Raw genomic sequence first — 18,134 nt, 5'->3', positions numbered from 1 at the left:
CAGATTTTCTTCCTTTAATGTTAATCTTATTATGTACCAAACAATCTGTTATCTTTTGCATCTCACAACCTGCATTTTACATCTTATATTTTTAAGCAGCTGCCTATTTGAAGTCCACCACAAAAATCTGTGGTTTTGGATGGCCAAAGAGAAACATGCAGTACTATTTAATCAGTATTAGGATCATCTAGTTCTCTGTTCTGATACAGACTGTTACCTTGGTCAAATCCTTATTTCTTTAGAGCTCACATAAAGTCAGTTCAATGAAAGTACAGTAAGAACAGCCAAGATTAATGCAATAAATAATGAGAACTCCATGGTAGATGGTGTCTGTGAGATGCTTCACTTGGACTTCATTTCCTCCTTCTAAGGTGAATATTTTCCTTGCTGACCCTCTATTCCTCATCAAATCCCTTCCATACTCATTGATGCTCCCTTTAGGAATAGGCCATTCTTATTTCCTTTTAGAAACAGTGGAATGACCTTTATCCTCTTCTGCACCATGAGATTAATAATGGATCTGCAACTGCTGTGAAGAGCAAGTGCACCAACAGGTGACAAGAAGTGTGATTAAAGAGGGTTTTTAATCTCTCTTCCAATGCAGTACCACTGTATAGAGATGCAAGTGTGAAAATAGCCAGAAGGCACAGAGGAAAAAAAAAGCCTCCTTTATGTCAGGAGTAATTCCTTTATGTCAGGAAATGCCTCCTTTATGTTCTCAAATGAGGAAAAAAAAATTCACAGAAGCAGCTATAAAATGCAGATTGTGAGTCACATCAAGTGGTCCTACTGATGCAGGAGATCACTCCTGTACTACCATGCAATTATCAGTATAGCCTAAACCAGCAGTACAGAAAGGACCAAAGTCTTAGGTCCTGGGGAAGGTGGGATTCGATCTTCCCAGGATCAATGCCAGTTATTTTCATGCACCCATCAGGTAGTCCCATTTTCAGTGGATAGGACAAGGAAAGTCCATACCTCAATCCCTGGGGAAAATGGATTGGGACTCCACAGCCACCCTTGGCAGATCTGGACTCTAAAAGCACAGCTCACACACGGCCATGGCAGAAAGCAGCCTGGTCCCCTTGACCTTGAACCACGCTGACACATCGATCAGGACCACTCACACACGTAATGTATCATATTTCATAAACCAATCAACAACATTTTTGAAGTAGGAGTTGTTTTCAAGGAAACTTACTGAGAAGTGAAAGCCCTGACTGACAGAAGGCAGCAGCTGCAGGATTCTTGGTAATTGCTCTCTCAAATTTCTATGGCACAGCTCACAGTCAGTACATGCTTTAAGTGCAACTTACATTCAAGAGATCCATGCATCAATACCTAATTAGAGAACACGCAAGTTTGGAGACTCTCTTGTTTCCAAGCACTGGCACTCTTGCTGCACATTCAGCTTTTAATCTCTTTAGATTCACTTGTTGATGCTTGTAATTTAATGCTGAATCAATTTTCTTTCCTTACAAGCTCCCCCATGAGTAAAAGCAGCACATCAGGATTAGCAGACAAAAGTCCTGGCGAGTAATATACTTTGCACTGATCAGAAGAAACTAGCTTCTGTAAAATGCAAGACTTTGTGGAAGAGTGCCTATCTTGGGAATCTCTCACTCAATTTTCCCCTAGTATGTATCACATAGTATCTAGTAATCTCTAGATGAAAAGCAGTTCTCAGGTAAGTGAAGTGGGGAATCTTCACGCCAGTTGGCATAATTTCCCTTTAAACAAAGCAATACTGACTCTCACCTTCCCGGAGACAGGGCAGTGGAACCACGCAACAGACAAAAATCTCTTTGTTCAGTTTCATACAGTAAGATGAAATTATTTGCTACAGATTTCCCATGTTGCCTTATTTCCTTTATATCGACTTCACACTTCTCAGAAATGAGTACATTAGACTATGGATGTAGCTCTTCCCCGAAAACTTCACTACTGAACATCACTGTGCAAATCTCTGATTCCCATATGCAAAAAGCAGTGATGTATTTAGTTGCATCAGTTATACCTCTAGTGATACTATTTTATGCCAGCCAGAGATTTCAATTTAGCAATTCACACTTCTGTCTCCTTCAGGCTAAAATTGTCTTACATGCACGAACTAGGGCTCGCTCTCATGGTCATCAAAAATGTAAGATGAAAGAAGAAACAGCCAGCCAGCCATCTAAGCAGAGATGACTGACAAAATCATACCACTACTGCATTTTAAATCACTGTTTGCAAACAGCTCCATAGAGTTGCAAGGTCTAGGTTACAAATTAAACAGTAAGGACCTTTCTCCTGACAAAGAAAAAGGAGCAAAAATAAATAACATTGTTGTGGCCATCACTGTTGTCTGAGCTCTCATTGTGACATCCAAAGACCAGGCAGGGTATGCTCAGGGATGGCTCAAATACTCACCCTAGATAAATCATGACAAGGAACTTGACCATGTCAAAAGGGAACTTTGGATTGATTCCTACCACCATTTAACAACACAGAATGATTTTACTTACAAAGATGCTTCCCTTCAAAATGAAGAAATCAATTCATGCTGTAAAATTGACCTTTTTAATTGACTCACCTTTGGAACAAGAATCACATTCTAATGACAGTAAGCATTAATTGTAATAGTGAACTCTTTTAAATACAGTAGTGCTTTAAAAAGCATAACTTTATGTCTCTATTTAGTGTAACAGTTTTAGGTAAAATACTCTGATATCTGCATACATTCAGGATGTTTAAAATATCACACAGAAATATCTTAATCTATCTGCAATGTAGCTTCTAAATCAATTTTATATTAAATCCAGGAAAAACATGTGCAAAAGGATCTGTCCCAAAACTGTTGAGAAACAACAAAGAGAACATACTGCAGAGTCTCTCCATGACATCATTTTGCTGCCATTATTACTATCCCCACAACATTGGCCACTGTTATTCTACAACCACAGCAGAGCTCTTTCCCACACAGTAAAGCCAACCTAATTCTGTATCTATGACATTAGCACAAAATTGCAATAAGTATTGCAGAAGTCTGGCCTGCTTTAACACTCTGACCATAATTAGGGTTACCTAAATATACAAATTAGATTTTTTGCAGTCTACATACGCTAATTTGTAATGACACCCTTCTTTTAAGGTAATGATGATCAGTATTCTTCCTGACTGCTCCCCCCACTGCCAAAGGAATTATTTAATTCTTTCATTATTTCATTCAATAGATGTTATAATAGCAGGAAAATGACACTAATGTGAGTATGCACATTTCTTTTTTATTCCATCCTCTTGCTTGTTTTCAGAGGTTTTCAAACACAAAAGTAACTAATGAAACTTGTTGGTAATGCTGATTATACAACTTCCCCATTTACCATCTATAAACTCATTAAATTACATTTGATAAAAACACATACTTTAAAAAAGCATCTAATCCTAATTGGAAAGGATGAAGATAAGGAATTCAGCATCCTCCCGGCAGTTTGTGCCAACAGCTAGCCACCCTCACTGCTGAGAACAGCTTGTCCTAGATCTTGCAGATTTCACTCTTCTTACTTTGAAGGCAATTTTTTTAATGAAGCAAAGAAATTGATCTAAGCCTATCACTGTAAGATATTTTCTCCATCTGTTACTGATATCAATTGTATCTCCTCTGCACTTGTTATTATTTCAAAATACATTAAAAAAACAGAACTGGATATTAAATTCAATTATCAGTTTCACTAAGAACATTCCCCCTTCCTCTTCCTTTTAAACTGACAAAAGTAATGGTAGGGATTTACCGCACACACACACACACACACACACACACACACACACACGTCAGTTTGTCATTGCATTAAACATTTATCTAGAAGTTCTTGTCAGAATAAATTTAGAGGTTTTAGAGTTTTTGTTTGTAGTAGTTGTCCCTGAAATAAAAACCACCTAAACATGCTAAAATGCATTTGAAAAAGCCCAAATTATAAAGCAATGCAGATCATGTTCTATGACAATTCTGTCTTCTATACCAATGATATGCCACACAATCCAGATGCCATACACTCACGAGTAGTTTCACAATTGCTCACAGATTGTTATTAAAAATATTTATCATCTTCAGGTTTATAACTATTTCCTATTTCCCAAATGAAGCATCATTAACAACTGCACCTGGAAGTTTGCTTGAAGCACTTTAAAGTCACGTCATACAGCATTATTTTTTACAATTTGATTATAGTATTAAGAAACATAATGACAAATGTGTTTTTCTAAAAGAAGTATTTAACTTTTCTGACCAGTTTTGTCAGAATTATTTTCATTTTTTAAAGAGGAGCTTATTAAAGATAATTTTGACACTGGCCTGGAATATATTAAAACTGATTTTTAAGGACATATACAAGACAAACCTAAAACCCTTCATTTTTCTCCAATCTGGCCTTTCTGCTTCCCTCTGGGGCATCATCTTCCCTTCAAAGACTCCTATTTTTTCTTCCAATTTACTCTGTATTCTAGACTACTAAAGTATGGAAAGCCTGAGAGGCAAAAAGGAATCTTGATCCAAAAGCAGCTTGGATCTTTGGAGCGAGCTACAGTGCACAATAAGGCAGTGATGCCCAGGGCAGCAGTGCTAAAGACAGTCTAAATTCAGTTGCCAATGAAAAATGAATCTAACTTCTACTTGGAAATAGGACATGAAGAAGCCACAAAAAAAGTGTGCCATTGAAGAAGCTCCATCTCACACCTGCTACAATATATATACTGCAACAGTTTTGTCAGCAGTATCCACAAATAACATGCAGACTGAAGAGAAGCAATTAGCACAGTGCATTGTACCTTTGAGACATCATGTTGGAAATTGCTCAAACTACTACAGTACATCCTGAATTAAATATTGCATTGAGGTGCCTCACACAGTTAAATCAGATTCAGAAATGATACTTTAACAGAATGAAACAAATATGAAACAAAGATGAGTATTACTTTAGTGTACATAAACAAAAAGTAGATAAGTTGCATTTATACAATCTTACCCAAACAGTGAAAGAATTACTCTGAGAGTAAAGAATCTGTGACTCTTCCTGATATAAATTCCTTTATTTGCATGGGAAAACTTAATTTTTATATATAATATCCCATTATACATACTATTATTTTTCAATCAGCATTTGTGTTTTTAAAATATTGTTATGTGTAAATAACACAAACCTTCCCCTGGGGAAATCTCTCCCTCTCTCCACTTGCAATGACAGTTGTAAAATAAAGGTTGTTTCAAACATATAAAACACGTAACACTAAACAAGATTAAATATTGCTGAATAATTAATAAATACTGCAACAGTTTGTAATTTTTTATGCTCAGAAATTATTACGCAATGCTTCAAGAGCATTTTTCCCCTTACCAACAATCAAATATCGTTTCTTCACAACTCACCACATACAGCACCTATAAACAGTTCTATACATAGAACAGTCCTGAGATAGAGTCACTTGCATGACAAATTCAAGGTCTTAAAGTATATTCTAAACATTTAGACTGGGAAGCAAAGAATGAGAATAAATACATTCCTACACTGTCTTCTAATTTCTAAAGGTTGTACACTCACGTTAAAAATTACTCCGCAATTGATTCTTAAAGCAAACCCCATCGTCTAAACGCACTTAGTGCTGCCACAAGCAGTTGTGATGATTAACAAAATTTCACTTCTAGAAGGCCTCTCGTGTTTGCTAATGGCAAAAGACTACCTGAAAAACATACAGTGAGGGAGTCTTGCTAAACCTGTGATTGCCTGTCACAGAGAAAAGTGCTTCAGAAACTAAAGCAGCTGACAACTTCAAAATGAGTTTCCCATGTCAGTATCTTCACCTAAACTTCCAGTTCCTTCTTACTGAGTGAACTTCAAGAAAATGAATTCTCTTAGATCTTGACAACATAATAAAAATAACCAAATGCCCAGCATCTCCCAGAGACACATAAAACCCTCTTCTTCAGGTGCAAGAGAAAGTTTCACATACCATTGACACATTCAAAGACATCACAGCACTTGCCAGGTGTTCCATCTCCACGTGAGACTATCTGGGGAACGGAGCCTGCCTCGCACATGGGGAAACCACATAAACCAGTGAGACACTCGCATCTGAAACCAAAGAAAAGCAAGGAAAACCCCATAAATAAATGAAGCTACATACAAGGTGAAAGAATAAGCAAAAGAAAAACAGAAAGAGCACAAGTTACAGCTTTGGCGTATTCATGTCTTAGAATCATCTTTTATTAACAACCAAGATGGTTTATCAACCTGAAGGGTTCTTTTTAACCATCCAAACTCTGCTGGCTGTCAAGGAAACAAAAAGGTGTTAGTGTGCAACACCAATGGTGCTCTTCTGCTCTGCATAAAAATTTGAAAACTGTAATAACTGTGTTCTCCAGACTTGCAAAGTAAGGCTTTCTCCTCCAATTTTGTCTTGAATAATGAAAATTGGTGAAACGCTAATAGCAGAAATTGCATCCAATCATCAGAAGGGTGTTCTCTCATTAGGCAACCACATTATATCCAGTGTAATGTTGGGAAAAATTGAAGAGGAAGGAAGACCAGATTCATTAAATCTAAGGCAAACGAAAATAATTCCAAGTTCTCTTCTGGTGTTGATGGTGCTGCAGTTTGCAGAAGGGGAAACCAATTACATGTGATGTCAAATAATATGGGAGGCTAGGTATAGTACGTACTGTGGTTAGCTTAGGAGCATTCTAAAAGGAGCACTTTCTCCATGTAAGTAGTTTTTATTTGCTTATTTGAGAAAATTTGAGCCTAACGAACTGGGAGATATAAAATGTGGATAAACAATAGTCATGTTTGCTTCCAGATTCTTTGCTTCATGATTAACGTAACAGTTTAAAAGTCAAAACACTTACTACTTTTGATAAGTTTACATTTAACAGAGTTCTTGCCCTGAACAATGGGCACATTATAGGGATAAGCAGCAATGATTCCATAATAGAAGTTCCTGTAATTATGAGTTAAAGAAATAAGAACTCTACTTGTTAATAACTATTTCAAATATTTTAAGTATCCCAAGAAAACCCCCACATCAAACCACCCGTTAGTAAGAAGCAGCATCAGCTCTTAATGCATTTGCTTATTCTTTATGCTCAAAAACCAGGAAGTTTGGTTCTCCTCTGCCATGCATGTCTCCTTAATTGTCCAACAGCCATTTCATCTCAGATCAGCATCCAATGAATGAGGAAGAACTACCTCTCAACAGACAGGTTTTTAATATCCCTCCCTTAAACCTCATCAGTTTTAGATAAAATTGTTATATTCTCCAGTGTAAGGTATCACTCAAAAGGAAGTTTGCAAGAAATACCAGTCAAGGAATCTCACAGAACCTCTATTAAACTACCTGAAAAGGATTTTTAAAATACTGCATTACAGAAGCATGTTACTGTAAAGAGATAAAGAAGTCCATTTCATGAACAATGTTAAATACATTAAGATAAAGCGAAGCAATTTAACTTCATGTGCAGACATATGCTACAGTAACAGCTTTAAAGCAGGCATTTCAAGGTTTGGGTTTTTTTGTTTGTTTGTTTTTTAATAATACTATGCCTCCCAGTAAAGGATAATGGACTAAACAAAAAAGTAAGAGTACAGAAACCAAAGTTTTATTTATCACACATTTGCTTGTGACATTTTCTTCTCAACTTATTTGTAAATACAAAGAGGGAATCCAATTATTTTCTTTACTGTATGCTGTTTGCCTTCAGAGATGTAGAAGGAAGAAAAGGCATCCTGGCTTCTACTACATGTGATCAAAAAATCGAAAGGATTTGTGACAGCTGTTTCCCTTTAAGATGACTCTGTGAATAATTTTACAGAATTACTAATATCTCTCACTTTTGCTGTCCCAGTAGTGCAGGAAGATGGTGGGAGGGAAGAAAAAGATGACCTCTAGTAATCAATGAAAAATTAGCACTGTCAGGTTCATGGAATTTGTACCTTAACCCATGTAGCAGACTGCTTTAAAAGATGCTTTTCTTTTCTGAAAAGAATGAAACCCAGAAATAAGTACCTACATATTACTAATGAAAAAGGAAAAAAAATATTTTAAAACATTTATAACAAAAGTGCAGACACAATCTGAAAGTGGTATTAAAAGCCTAAATAAAAGTTGAAGTTTCACTTCAATAACCCTACATTCAACATCCAGATGACGTCTGGGAAAACAGGTAGATCAAACTTCCTGAAAATTCAGAGAAAATGTCACACATTATGAAAATAGTTGTGGACCTTGATTTTCCAAGTCTCATGAGCTGAAATTACCACTCTTAGTTCTACTGCCTTCACAACAATCTTTCTCAGAAGTATCTTCTTTCTGTCTCACATTCCTTGTAACTGATAAGAATTGCAGTATTAAATGCTTAGATTAATAACTTGTACTTTTCCTCTCACATTTTTTTCCCAATCAACAGCTTAAAAAAAACCAAACCCAAAACACAAGACTGAACAATAAGAAACTATGAACCACCACTTCAAATAGCTTAAGATAGGACAATCTCCCATTAATAGGGATGAAAGGGATATTTAAAAGATTGGTGGGAGCCAATGTTCTTTTCTGCAGAAAAGACTCCCTCCTATTCAGAGTAACGAAAGTTTCGCATAATCACAGAGTTAGCAAACAAAACCTCAACACTCCAAAATTTTATAAACTGACTTCCTATTTGGTTAAAAAATAATCCATGCATAGGAGAATGTCAAAGTAGCAAATGATCTCAGATGGACTTTTAAATAGTCTGCATTCTTTTCAGCCAGTTCTGCTAGGAAAACCTTTGACCATTGTCCAGGTTATTAGCATGGAAAACATTGTTTTGGAGACAGAAGTCTGTCAGAAAGAAACCTGAGGAATTCTGGTAGCTGAGCATGGCTGTCACGCTGCCAAAACAACATCTGGAAATTTGGAATAAGTGATCCCATTCTCAGCAAGAGAGCAAGATGAGCTTTATAGAACTAGATTTTTCTGAAGTGCTTCTTGGAGCAGAGGGACAGATGGAAGTGAAGTTGCAGCCCAGGTCTGTGCTCTGCCACAGACATCTATCCACCTGTGTATATCTTACACTTGCTAATGGAACATTAAGTTTGAAGAAGTTTAGCAGGACAGTTTGAGTTAAGTCTGCTGACAGTGGCCACAGTCCCTCTCAGACTAATTTCTAAAAAATTCAGCTGCTCAGACTGCTGCTCACTAAGGCCCCACGCTGGTTCTGAGCTGCTCCCCCTGTAACTGTAGCTTGCCTAAGGAAAACAGTCACAGCAGAAATTGCTACAAGGAAACCTTCCCAGAGAGAAGACTGCACCAATAGGGCACCTTCTCCGTTCACGCAACCTGCAGTGGCACCACTGCAACACCAAATGGCACTGTGGCATCCACCAGTTCTAGCATTAAAGGGAGGGCAGTACTTGAGGTACCGGGAAGTTAGCACTCAGTATCTGCCCCTGACACACCTTATTAGCAAAGGCTGTAAGGAAACAAGCCTCTTGGCATGTTATTACCACAACAGCACTCAAGCCAAGAACATGTCCTTTAAACAAGGAAGAACAGTCCTGTAGGAGAGTACAATGTTACCTTACAAGAGGGGCCAGAAAGAAAAAAAAGAAGAATCAGTTATGCAAGAGACTTTATGGCACCTGAAAAGGTGGTGGCACGGCCTAGAAGGAACCAGGAATCCCAAGGAAGAGGTTCTCTGCACTAAAATTTTGCAAATACAGAATCAACCCGACTAATAGAAGGAATTGCTTCCAGTTCTTCAGGCTAAAAAACCAAATGAAGCAAACAAAAAACCCCAACCCAACCACTACCAACCCCCAAGAAAAACCCACCCAACAACAGTAATCCTAGAAATTTCAACAACTGAGCAAGGCAAACGTCAGTATACAAAGAACCAGAAATGAGATTATGTACATTAACCAATGCTTTATAGATTGAGGAAGGCGACTTCTTCAGTAATATAAATGGCCTGATTTTTAAATTCAGTTTTTAAGATCTTCAGAAGATAAGTAAATTCATTATCAGTTTAGTTTATGTTTGAGGGGTGTTGTTGGTGGGGTTGTTTTGTTCTGGTTTTTGTTGTCTGGGTTTTTTTTTAATATAATCACTTCGCTTTCTCCTTTATGTCTCCAAAAGTGCAAAAAGGAAAAAGATTAAAAAAATCAAATGGAATACTTGTAAATGACAACTTTTACTTCAAATCCAATTATCTTGGTTCATTTACTTCAGTTATTAAACAGATTTAAAGAGAGAAGGCCTTGCTTAGCCTCAGAAAAGCTGTTTTGATGGTAGGATCAAAAGAGTTCTCCAGGCACAAGGCATAATGGCAATGAAAATAAGAACAGGCACCTTGGAAAAAAAGATTTAGTACTAGTGAATGGGAGGGTTGAGGCAGGGGTGTATTGATGAGAAGGATATTTATTTTGAGGATCAAAACAAAATTAAAGTCTAAAGCACTGAGACTAGAGAAAAGCATTCCTGAAACATACATTGCATTCCTGTGGAGATTTTATCACAGTCCTTTTTTTTTCCCCCTTGCAGCAATCCAGTACAATTTGCTTTAACATTATTAACACTTATACTATTCAAATGTAGCAGACAAAACTTCCGCAGATGTGTTAATAATATAAGCACTTAAGGATAATGTGAAATAATGAATTTCCAGAACAGAATGTCCAGCATTATCAAAGCTTGACAGTAGCAAAGAATTTTAACAGCAAGACCCCAGCTACCATAAAGCACATGATATAAGTGATGATCAGACAGCAAAATTAAATATTGACATAGCAATCTCATGAAATTACTGAAGAATTATTTCCATGTTATTCACACCTGAATCCACAATGTGAGTTAAGCAGACAGGATGATGAGCTTTAACTGGTCAAGCTATAGCTTAAGGAATCAAACAAATGCTAGTCTTGGAAAACAAACTCCAGTCCTACACAGAAAGTGACACTGCAGGCAAAGCCAAAGCCATTGCGACACCACCATACAGGAATTTCAACTAGAATTTCCCTAAATCTTCAGCCACAGACTGGAGAGTTTTTGTTCAGAAATTCAGTATCACTATTTCACGCATTTTTGGTTTTAAAGATATTATTCTAAAAGTCAGTAATGAAAATACTAATTTTTTCATGGAAATCTTTCAGTATTTTATTTCAAAGATCAATAATAAACCTCTAGAGAGAGATGACAGAAAAACTGTGGAAGCTGCATATAACACTTGTTATGAGACTGACTGCAAATGCTCAGAAGTTTTACATCACTGCTACATAAACTGACTCACATGGAAGTTCTTCCTATTTTAATTTTGCGGGGGGTTTACTTATCAAAAAATCAAAGCTAGTGTGCTCCCAGGTAAGAATTCCTTTTTAAAATCTGGATATTGTTAAGAGACACACAACATAATAGGGAACTTTTCCATTATTCTTCATACACACAGGACTTTTAAATACTACAAAAGGCAACTATCAAGCTTTTAATTAAAGATACTGTGAAAGGGAACTTTTTTGTGCATCTTTTGTGTATTATTAGCATTAGGAAATAGCAAACAGATGCTAAGCAAGGGAAGATGTCATAAAAATCAGCATTCACACCAAGTAGATTACCAGCTTTGCAAGGTTGATTAGGATCTAAAGAGTTCATCTGACTAAAAAACTTCATTTCATCCTTTGACTAATATTAAATTAATTTGTCTGTTTGCCTGAGGGCCAAGACAGAAGAAGAGGATAGTCATAAAAGAGTGATGCCTTAGATGCAGTAGGCATACAACCAGTGGCCAAGTGCACTGACTTTTCAAGTGCACTGGCTTTTTTCAAGTACACAGATGTATATATAGACCCTTTTGAATTCATCAGTATAGGAAACAAAATACAATGTAAACTAGTTCAACCCTGTATTTTTCTCATATTTTGCCATACCAGCTAGTGCTTTTTTTCTGTTGAAGGTCTCTGTGGTTTTTACCACTGTGTACCTCAGTTACTCTATTTTTAGGTTTATCCGCTTCACCCTTCATAATATAACACACATTTCAAAACCAAAAATAAGGTGCTAGTTAAGATGTTATACAAATGTCAGTTTTCTGATATTACGAAAAGCTATTTATTTTCTTATTCCACCACTGTTTAATGAGGAATTATAAATATCTGATCCTCTTACAAATAAAACACTATTCCTAAGGACTTCAGGTCAAAAACCACTTAGAGATAATAGCTTTATAAGTAATTCATTAACTTCCATATTCCAGTAATTCCAAACTTTCTTACTCCTGAATGACATCTCCCTACAACTAAGCCATCAGAGATGGCTTTGCCATAAGCAAAGAACCCCTAAATAACAAAGAAAAAGCGAAAACTTTCACAGCCCCCCCCCCAAAATATTGTTTAATTAATTTAGTTGACTGTTTAATTTCATGTCCACTTTCTCCTCTTTGCAAGAAAAAAAAAAAAAAAAACCACCCTAATAATTATTTCATGTTTAGTTTTCCCATGCCATTCAACACCTTTCTCAAATCCCTGAAGGCAATTCTGTACAAGTTTAGGAAAGATATTTATAGAATGGTTTGGTTTGGAAAGGAACCCTTAAATGTCGTCTAGTCCACTCCCACCCTGGCAATGATCAGGGATATTTTCAACGAGATCAGGTTGCTCAGAGTCCCATTCAACCCGATGTTGAATAAAAATGAGGCTCGAAGTTTGCTGCAAAATCTAAGTGTTTTTGAGACCAAACAACTTAACTCAATAATAAGACCCTTTCCATGTGGTAGAAACCATGCATGCAAGAACTGTAATGCTTTTGTAGAAACCAGACTGAAATTCACCAACGACATTTCAAAGAACAGGAGTGAGAAACTACGTTTTAAATTAAAATGGTCCACAACCTTCAGTTCCACTTTTTAATTATTCAATATTTTGAGAAGAAGAAAGAAGTAGAATTTGTGGCTGCTGAATTCTGACATGATGTTTCCTGCTATTTTCTAGAGGAAACATAACTTCACACTCTTCATATGACTCCAGTAATGTTGGTATTATCATCTGCTCCAAGTACCATTGGAAGCTGCTGGGAAGTTCTCTTATCTATTTCCCTTTTAAAATGCAAGCATCCAAACTATAATTCTATTGCTTTATTATGTATATGGGTCTCACTAGACATCTGTGCAGTTGCAAGCCTCAAGACAACAGTCAGACATTATTCTCAACTAAATCACTTATTCAATTTCCAAACAAGGTAATAGCTAATTAAGTAGAATAAATGAAACAAAACACAGTGGGGAAGTCTCAGGAGAAAGAGGAAAAGCAATACTCAGTGTGATCAAGGTACACGCTAATTGTTAGACCAACATGTGAAAACAAAAACTGAAACAGAAAGATATAACTACCAGCTTATTATAAGCTGAAAGAGTTCAAACACCAGCTTGCTTATAAAGAACGGAAACAAACCCAAATTCTGTAGACACAACAACCTCATTCTAATTTCAAGCATAAAACACCACCTAAAAGTAGATACAATTAGGAGTCACTTCAATTTATCTGGCTTAAAATTTCTTTAAAAGTTTCACAGTGGAGGAGTAAATATACCATTAACTCAGCACATGGTCAGATTAAAGTACTACAAATACTTTTCCATAAAAAGGAAATTGCTTGCATAGCTATCATCAATACATCCACCACCAGTGCAAATGGCTTTTTTTGTTTTGCTCTTGGGAAATGTGCTTCTTCCTTTAAGGTGGCATTGTCTTTCTGGTTTTCCAATTCAGTATTTCCTAGAAGTTGGTGGAAGACCACAGATGTGTTTTTAACCCATCATACAGACACAAAAAGCTGATCTTAGATGCAAGCAGAGACCTCTGTATTGTCTTACAACTTCTTCTGCAAAAGATATACGTGCTATTTCTTCTGCAAACATTCTCATGTTTTCTCTCCTTTTCTGAGGTCTCTGACACTCAGAAATCAGCCATCAGGCTCCAGAAATGTTTCATGTTTCAAGAGCTTCTGTTCAAGTTTTATTGAGATGTCTTTAAAGAAACAATCAACCAACCAACATATCATCTTCTCCTCATTTGTGTACTTCAGGAAAATACGGTTGCTTGCCAAAACAACCCACATGGTGAGGCTGAACGCCAAGGCAGCAATAACTACCATCACGTTGAGAACACACAGGGATTCCTAAGGCAGCAGTAGTAAGGAAGAAGGAGAATGCTTGAACTCTGAGTTCAGCAATTCACTACCTTTCCTGGAAGACACCAGGAGAAGATAAGACATGAAACATGGGTCACCTTACAAAGGTTACACACATGCCCTGTTATCCTCGCTTTTTGTGGATATTAAGTACAGTGCAGTCTGTAAGAAGGATTGAATATCTCAGCAGACCTGAATGAAGCAAAATAGTTTTCCTGGGAAAAATATTCACCAATTCCTAACTTCCGAGGATTTAATTTTAAAGACCAAAATGCAAATGTCTAAACACCTACTTCCAGATACTATGAAACTTCAAAAAATTGCAGTGTTCTATTCATCGACCATTAAACAAAAGCCTGCTACAAACCTGGATGTGGGATGGGTTCAGCTGTCATCAATGTAGAGCTTTCCTTCAATATAAACCTGCCTCTTCAATCAGGAACAGAGTCTCCAATTCAACATAAGTGTTACACCACCATGGTACTGATGCACTTGAGACAGCAAAGTGGTCTGCTAGAGTTGAAGTGCACGAGGAACAACCTGAGCAAGTTGGCCAGGATGGTTAGAAACCAGAGTTTCTAAGAAGCTGATGATAGAACTGAAGGCATAACAAAGCTTCTGCAGAGTTCTTAACATGCTTTTGTTGGACCTTTGATCCAGCTACCCAGGTTACTCAGGAGTCAATCCCTCAATAGAAGTCTCAGGAAGATACAGGTCTTGGATCCATGATTGGTCTTACCAGTTCCAGCTGAACCTTCCTTTAACAAAAAATGGGATTCACAACCACTTTGTCCTGGATACCAATTCTTGAGGATGAGATAGGTGGAGGAGAAGGATCTAAAATTCCAGAACAAATACAAGGGAGACCTCTGTATCAGCAAAAGTTGCTTAAGACAGGTGACTGGTACAGGGGAAAATGAGGAAAAAGCTACTCTTGCTGGAAAATCATGACTGTGCTCTAAAGAAGGTTGAAGAAATCAAAGTGGTGAATGCTGTATGGAACACCAAAACAATTTATCATAAAATTAAGGTCTTCCACAGACAGGAAGACCTAAGAAAATCTAGACAAATGTGAGAAACACAAGGAATGACACAGAGAAGATCTGAAACAGCCAAAAAGCAAAGAAGAATGAACAGAGCGGGTGCACAACACCCTTCCTATTAAATGGGATAGGTGCAAAGTTAATCAGGGACTCAGAGGCCACCTCTACAGATGCTGTCAGAATAAAAACATCCAGCTAGTTGTGTAAGGGCACTCTCAAATACAATGCAAATATATTTGATAATAGCTTAAAAGGGAACTTACAACAATAGACTTCCCAGATATGATCCTGGTGCCTGCCATAGAATGAGAGGAAAAGAACTGTGCTGATTTTCGTGTTGCTGGCACTGGATTGCCTAGACACTGGTGTTAACATGAAGTACACAATACTGGCTGGTAGGTCTAATGCTGTGACAGGTTGTCGATGCAATACATGATACAATAACAACATGTCCAAGTGCCATAAAAGCAGATAAAGTACATTAAAAGCAATTTCTTACTGGACAAAGTCATCTAGGGGATAAAAAATAATGGAATTATAGAACAGGTGCCATGTGTATGGACATCTTCCACTAGACCAGGCTGATCAAAGCCCCATCCAAACTGGCCTTGAACACTTCCAGGGATGGGACATCTACTCGTTCTCTGGGAAACTTGTTCCAGTATTTCACCACCCTGATAGTGAAAAAGGTCTTCCTAATATCTAATCTAAATCTACCCTCTTTCCATTTAAAATCCCTTGCCCTATCACTATACTAATCCTACAACAATTTAAATGACCTCTAAAGAGGTGTGATTTTTGCATAATCATCTGCCACAGGACCTCTGTTTCAATTCACTTATGTGAAAAGACAGCATGGTTGACATATCTACATAACATATTTACAGATTTTCTGAAAAATACAAATGAACAGCTAAGGGTGAATTTCTCAAATGGCATCTATATTGTGCCTAAGACAACACAAGTTTTTATTAGAAATAAAAGATTAAAAGTAACAAAATAGGTAATGTCTTCCTTTGGAATCAAAACCAATCCACCAATGGTATATACTAATTTTAGATCTAGATCACTAATCTAGATCACTACTTAGCCTAAAAGCCTTTAGAACTGCTAAATAAAGCACACTCATGTTAAAAATATGGACATACAGGACAAATAAAAAAGAGCATTCTCTTAAGAAGATTCTTAAAGTGAAGTACATTTTTGTAGATTTACTCTTCTTCCGACTATTTCACACATTGAAAGGTAACTAAATATGATAGAAAAATCTAGTCTAGTTCTGTTCTAAGTTATATTCAATTTCTATCCAGATATAGCTTAAATTAAGCCTTATCTAAAAAACTATTTCCTACTACATCAAGGTATTTCTCATTTTCATGAGCTGTATAAAAGTGAAAGTATTTAACAATTTGGGGTGGGGGAAGAACTGGGCTGTTCTCTAAGTAAAGCTTTAATGCAGATATTAATTGCCCCTCTGACCCTCCAGTGGGGCTGAGTAGGTGATTAAAACGTAAAACAATATTTTATCATCCAGAGACTTGACACTTGGCTTTGCTCACCAAGCACGTTTCACTTCTTTACCATACTGCAGACCGAATGGTGGCACTACCATTCACAGCAGCCTCAGATTGAGACATTTCAGCCACATACAAGGGAAAAATGACAGGGAAAAGACCATAAAACAAGGAAAAAGGAATTCTATGACTAATTCCTTTGCGAAATTTTTTCAGGGGTTTTCTTCTAAACAATACAACCATAATCCCACTCCTTCATGCTACTTGAGCCAACTGAGAGGTCTGCATTTGTAATGCCATTCAGCTATCTGTAACTAAGTGATAGTGAAATAGTCCAATTCAAAGCGTCTTCATTCACTCAAACATCAAGCCCAAGCCTTTTGGGCTCCAATCCTGCAAGACTGCATCTGTAAAAAGCTTTTAATCCCTTTTTTGGCATATGAATTTTATCTGCTTCTGTTATACTTAATTTACAATTGCTTTTTCTTCTCCACATCACACCACACCATTCTTGAAGCAGCTTTTTTTAAAGCTAGGACTCAGGTAGAAAATAAAGTACAGGAAATTTTGATACACAAACATATCAATTATTTCTGATTTTTTTCAAATCTAAAATATATTCAGGATTATGGTGTGAGCTTTTTAAAAAGGTATGTCAAGCGAACTTATTACTGGGTGTCATTTAGTGAACATACTCCTGGATGCTTCTCTCCTCCCAGAAGAATATACTATATCCTATATTATCAGCAAGATATTCAAGCCAGCATCCATATGCTGGTGGAGTTCCTCTCAGGAGCTAAAGGACAATGATGCTGACTCATTCAGACTGTCACTCCCAAAATCTGAGGGAGGTGTGGGGAATGTCCTTCAATGTTAAGTAGTTTGGGGAAGGGGATACCTTTCAGTTTTATAAAGTAAGCTCTGTGAGACAATATTAATTTAAAAGTCCTAGTTATTTTTAGTTTGTTTGTTTTGTTTAAAGCTAGAATCCAATACAAAAAAAGGACTAGTGACAATGGAAGACAGAAATTGAAAAGGAAAGCATTCTGATGGCCCAGTTTTTAAGGCAAGCTTAGTATCTTCAGAAGACAAAATCAGATTTCAGCAACATTGGTTGCTTCTAGCTATAGTTACATCCTTTAATCCTTAATTCAAACCTCTATCAGTTTTGCCACTATTTTTCTCAGAACTGATAACAAGACAACCAGATTTAATTACTTTGTTTTTGTTCTTTTTCATATTGGCATGGTACTAACATCTTGTTGTTCTCTATGGAATTTTCTTGGTTATCTGGTTTTATTGGAAGACTGACCAAGAATAGCTGGGGTGGGGGGAGGAGTGAGTGTGTGTGTGAAATATCCCTGAGAACAGAGCACTGAATGAATCTTGAAATGACGTAA

The 18,134-nt window shown here is 36.9% G+C and overlaps 1 protein-coding gene across 3 annotated transcripts in view; it reads right to left on the bottom strand.

Moving 5' to 3' along the window:
* CRIM1 (cysteine rich transmembrane BMP regulator 1) overlaps positions 1 to 18,134 on the bottom strand; it is a 175,485-nt gene that overhangs the window by 62,160 nt on the left and 95,191 nt on the right. For all 3 annotated transcript variants that reach the window (XM_069009968.1, XM_069009969.1, XM_069009970.1), the window contains one exon: positions 5,980 to 6,101. In XM_069009968.1, the coding sequence (XP_068866069.1) occupies positions 5,980 to 6,101 (122 nt within the window). The remainder of the gene's footprint in view (positions 1 to 5,979; positions 6,102 to 18,134) is intronic.

Source organism: Aphelocoma coerulescens, chromosome 3, assembly GCF_041296385.1.
Source record: "Aphelocoma coerulescens isolate FSJ_1873_10779 chromosome 3, UR_Acoe_1.0, whole genome shotgun sequence".
Lineage (NCBI taxonomy): Eukaryota > Metazoa > Chordata > Aves > Passeriformes > Corvidae > Aphelocoma > Aphelocoma coerulescens.
This window is presented reverse-complemented; position numbering and strand designations above follow the sequence as displayed.